This window comes from Montipora foliosa, chromosome 5 (genome assembly GCF_036669935.1).
Source record: "Montipora foliosa isolate CH-2021 chromosome 5, ASM3666993v2, whole genome shotgun sequence".
Taxonomy (NCBI): domain Eukaryota; kingdom Metazoa; phylum Cnidaria; class Anthozoa; order Scleractinia; family Acroporidae; genus Montipora; species Montipora foliosa.
The window spans coordinates 25,587,694-25,592,693 of NC_090873.1; the positions used below are offsets into that span (position 1 = coordinate 25,587,694).

Genomic DNA, 5,000 nt, shown 5'->3' on the forward strand with positions numbered 1-5,000 from the left:
TTTTTTCCCTTACACTTGGGAATCTTAAGTATTAAAAAGCCAAGAAGTAACAATTTCGCAATGAAGTTAATTTACTCATTATACTTTAAAGCCTCACAAGTGACAACTCTACAACTCATACGATTCTCGTCTCAATCTTTCCGGTTTGCCCGAGAAAAAAAATGACTCAATGTTAAGGTATTGTTGACGAACACTCCACGCCGGCGTCTTCATAGTGTCTACAGTTTTCAATTTCCCATCCAGGAAACTTGCAACGATCGATGGAGGATTCACTTGAGGTACATTGCACGTCATCCATCCAAATAGGCCCATTTCCCTGACCGAATGCAGCTGATCCACTGACACTATTAGCTGGTGGGAAACCAAGCTGTCTACACACCACGTGACCATTGTTTGTTTGCCAAATATCATCGCAAACTGTTCCCCACTGATTTTCACGAAAGATTTCAACCCTGCCTTCTAACGATGTATTGCCTCCTTCAAGGCGTACAGAATTGGCAACTGAAATAAACATTTGAAATCTTAGACATTATATTCCAGAGATACCGCCATATGAGCGTTGGTGTAAATGCGAATTCAAGGCAAACTTTGGGTCTCGTGGTTTTGTGCGTCATACCCATCCCTTAACATTCCTTTCTCTTCTCTGACCCCATCATCTGAAATTCGGAATTTACAACTGTCATAACTGCGCTATGAGTATAATTTCCACAAAACTCTGCAAGGTGATAGCTGCGAATTTCGTCACTGCGAAATCGAAAGCGTAACAAGCCAACCGTAAATACAAAGAAATGACTAATTAAAAAATATAAATTTGAGTGGTAAGAACTGTAGGATCCTTCGGTGATGTGGCAAAGAAATTCCCCGCTAATAAAAATCGCTTAGGCGTGCGTCTTTGCCACGATTTAGGATTTATGCCTAACGTAATTATCGACGTTCAGGAATGTTACCCTGTGGTTTCTCCTTTTGTTGTGGCAAGAGGAGATGGTTTCTTCTCCATTTATGCCGGGTCTATCATTCCAAAACGAAAAGACAGTATTGTCACCAAGACTTACCATGATAGCTTGCAGCAAAACCATTCATTACGACCGAAGAATCAGTGATAAACGTGATGAAGAGATTGTTGCTTGAACTTGTAATGGCTGCTGGAATAGATGATCCAGAGTACGAACCAATCAGAGAAGAGGAAGCAGAGAGGCCATCATAGACACGAACACTATCGTGAGATGCTTCAGTAGCAAACCTGAAGAACACCAGCCTCAAATTGGTGTTTGCAGACAAAGTCCATTCACAGCTCATACTGTTGTTGTAAGATCCGTCTTTGTTTGAAAATATGATACCACTTGTGCTAGATCGCACGACTAATAGTCCTGAACACGAACTAGTTGCTGTTACAGACCACACTATGAAAAGAAGGGAACGATAAAAAAGGAAGAAAAAAATATATATCATAAGCTAAATTAATTTCGAAGGATCAATCCGGGCTTCTGGCTCATTGGCTTAAAATGAGTTGACAGTTGAAGAGATATTCCAGAAATATAATATTCATTCACACCGCGGTCCAATTTGGTTTGCCAGAATATTTAATGATGTACACTCTCTTTAAACCCCGAGATAATAAAATGCTGAATATTCGTTATCACTTAGATAACGTACAAAAAGAACTTATTTCGTATTTAATTGTTATTTTACCTGTAGAACTAATTGTTTACCGATAACGCATTCTTCTAAAAAATCAATTTTCACCCGTGCCCTTCACGCAACTGTGACGTCTTCGCGGCAAAACTGCCTTATTTCACGTTGACGTGCTGAGAATTGATGCTACTCCCTGTCTTCTTTCTGGCGGGTTCCGTTCAATCCTGGGCAAAAATGCTTTCAAGAGTCGTTTTCAAAAAATGGGCGCAAAAATCGCTGCAATTAAAAGTTATGCCTTAATTTTGTTAGCGATGCCCCCACACATCTCTCAGGCAATGTTGAAACTGGCTGCAGCTTTTTAGAATATTTGCCGGTTTCAAATCAACATCGTAAAGGGGGAGAGGAGGTGAGGGAAAAGTTGTTCCCAAACGTTGTCTTTGAAGCAACCCTTTTATGTTGTGCCTTGTTGACTTTAATATTCTCCTAAAAAATTGTCCAGGATTGGTTGGTCTGTGCAAAACATTTAGAAACATCATTTCTCCATGTAGCTTTTATAGGGGGTAGTGTGGCTCAGTGGTTAGGGTGCTTGCCTTGAGATCCGGAGATCCCGGGTTCAAGACCCGCTCTGACCACTCGTTGTATTTGTTCCTGGTAGTCCCTGGTTCAACTTCCCAGCTGCAATTGTAAATAGCCAACTGGTTTGCCTCCGGCCAGTTGGAGTTCTTAATAGTTGTTGTTGTTCTGTTCGTTTCGTTGTGTTACATTGGCCCTGAAAGCCCCTATGGGGGAGCGGTCAATTAAGTATGTATGTATGTATGTATGTATAGCTTAGAACCCCAAGTTATGAGATGCATTTTCACTTGTTATAAACGCTACGAAGCGTCCCGTTAAGTCTGTTCGCTTTTTTTACCAATCCCTTATACAGTTCTTTGGGGGGGGGGGGGGTGGTATTTGCATTAAAACAATGAGTTTTTAGTTTATTGAAGCATGATACAGTCCCAAGGGTAAATGACTTATATTATTTTTATGTAAATACCACCCAATACGTCTTGCATTATGGGATGGTAAAAATAGTAGATTGTAGAGATTGTTGTTATTTTTCAAGTTACGATTATAGTAAGTGTCAATTGTTTTAATTGAAGACTAAAGAGGGGAGCTCTGTGACGTTTATTCCCTCAAATTAGTTTTTTGATACAAGTGATTTTCAAGCCTTCTCAAAGTTAAGAAAAAGGATGAGAAGACACTTCGTGACGGGTATCGAAAATCGGTGTGCATGTTATTATAATTAATTACACACAAGCCTGGACCAAGAGAGTATGAGGGTAAGAGAGGTAATCCCTCATATTGGCCCTATTCCCATCGTAATCCCATCTTCAGTTCCCACGGCCTGCTCCCGTCTGACCTTGTAGCTTAGTCGGTAGAGTAGCGGTGGTCTAACCCGAAGGTCCTGGGTTCAATTTCCACACTGGTCAGAGTTTTTCTCTGTCCTTGTGTGAGCCCATTTCCATCAGTAGGGCTAACGCTCACATGGTTCATAATATATGGGGTAGAAAACTAGCACTTCACATTACACTCTAATCAATTAAGAAAGTTATTTTTACATCTCCTGTGAGATCCGGAATTCCCACGAGGGTTATCTGACAGCCAATCATATGTCCCCATTTTTACCAATGTTGGGTGGGAATTCGCTCAGCTGTCAACATTGGTGAAAATGGGTACATATGATTGGCTATCAGATAACCCTCGTGGGAATACCGGATTTCGCAGGAGATCTAAAAAAAATTTACGAGGGATTACGATGGGAACAGGGCCAATATGAGGGATTACCTCTCTTACCTTCATACTCTCTTGCCTGGACATATCTCAGTGAGTAACCTCACTCTCATGGCTCCTTATTTCTCGGCTCTCTTGAAAGGGGATTTTATCCCTTCCATTACATTGTCATTATTTCTTTCCCACCTGTTCCTTGACATGTTGTTCCGTTTCCTGTGAATCCCAAATAACAGAAACAGCTATAAGATCCTACTTTGTTGTAGCAGTTGGCATTCGGATCACAAGGAGACGGAGAAGTACTGCATTCATCGATGTCTAGGTATATAAATACAAAATTAATGAATACATGTACCGCAAAATCTCAGTTCAAAAACTTGTCTGGCTGCTTGTTCTACTCACCATGCCATTTTCCCCATCCCTATCTCGAGCCACTACGCCCGTTAAAAGCTCTGGCATATCAGTCACCTTTCTCTCCACAAAAAAACACTATCGAAACCCTCACGCGAAAGCGACCAGCTTTAAATAAGTCTAAATACGACCAGTGTAAAACCCGATTTGAATTGATGCTAAGAGATTTTCTGATCAAGCCCTCGTAAGGGAGTGCTCGTGTAGGCGACTTCGACTTCCGCTTTATGGCAACAACTTGTTCTCGTCGGCCATCCTTACTTCATTCTGAGGTCGCCGTAGCGAGTTCCCATTCTCGTAAGCGACCAGCTTTAGACAGGACCTTTTTCTTTGACATTTCCGAGCTGATTGCTTACGAGTACTTCATAGGGGCCTTTAGATTCTAGTACGAGGACGACAATGAGTGCGAGATTTGCAAATGACTGCGTGTTTTAAGTGAAAATTCTTAGAAAATTTATAACCCAGACGATTAATTTTACCCTTTGTTAGCAGCATAGGTTGCCCAGTTATTTTTTTTTTTTATTTCTGGTAACTGAGCCTTTTCCTGATTGAAAAATGCCAAAACTGCTACATGGTTGGTGACTTGTTTTGACACGACGACATTTTTGCAAAAACTCGTACTGAAACAAGCAAGGTATCACGTTGTTCCAGCCAAAATGACGATGGTTTGCGCGCGCTCAATGTTTTTCTATGAAATCTCGTACTCGTAGATGTTCTCTAATGATTTGGGGCTAGGTGCAATCACTGAAATCAAATCAAATCAACACATATCAAATTTAAGCGATAGAGGACGTTTTCCGTGTTTCCATAGCCTCATTTAGACACTCGGGGGAGTTGGCAGAATTCGAGACAGTAATGCAATATCTGTCGAGAATTCACCCAAATCCCCCGAGTGCTTAGACGAGGCTACGGAAACATGGAAAAACGTCCTCTATCGCTTTTAAAAAATATTTCTCAAAGACAATTCAACAAATGAAGGAAAAAGCCGCCTTTTTTTTTTACTTCCTGATTAAAACAGATTTTCTTGACACACGCTCATACTTCGTACCAGCCAATCAAAACGCGCGTCTGACAATACACAACCAATCAAAATTCGTGTGATGTCACAGCCGTGTTCCATATTCTCATCTAAACATAGTTATCGACCAATGAGAGTGCGCGTACTATCCTAATTATTTTATAAAAGAGGT

General features: G+C 40.9%; 1 protein-coding gene across 2 annotated transcripts in view; it reads right to left on the reverse strand.

The window, feature by feature from the left end:
* Positions 1-5,000, reverse strand: part of LOC138003803 (cubilin-like) — a 31,569-nt gene that overhangs the window by 261 nt on the left and 26,308 nt on the right. For both annotated transcript variants that reach the window (XM_068850047.1, XM_068850048.1), the window contains 3 exons: positions 3,592-3,720; positions 1,053-1,400; positions 1-501 (listed from right to left, as the gene is read on the reverse strand). The exon at positions 1-501 is cut by the window's left edge and continues 261 nt beyond it. In XM_068850047.1, the coding sequence (XP_068706148.1) occupies positions 173-501; positions 1,053-1,400; positions 3,592-3,720 (806 nt within the window). In that variant the 3' untranslated portion in view covers positions 1-172. The remainder of the gene's footprint in view (positions 502-1,052; positions 1,401-3,591; positions 3,721-5,000) is intronic.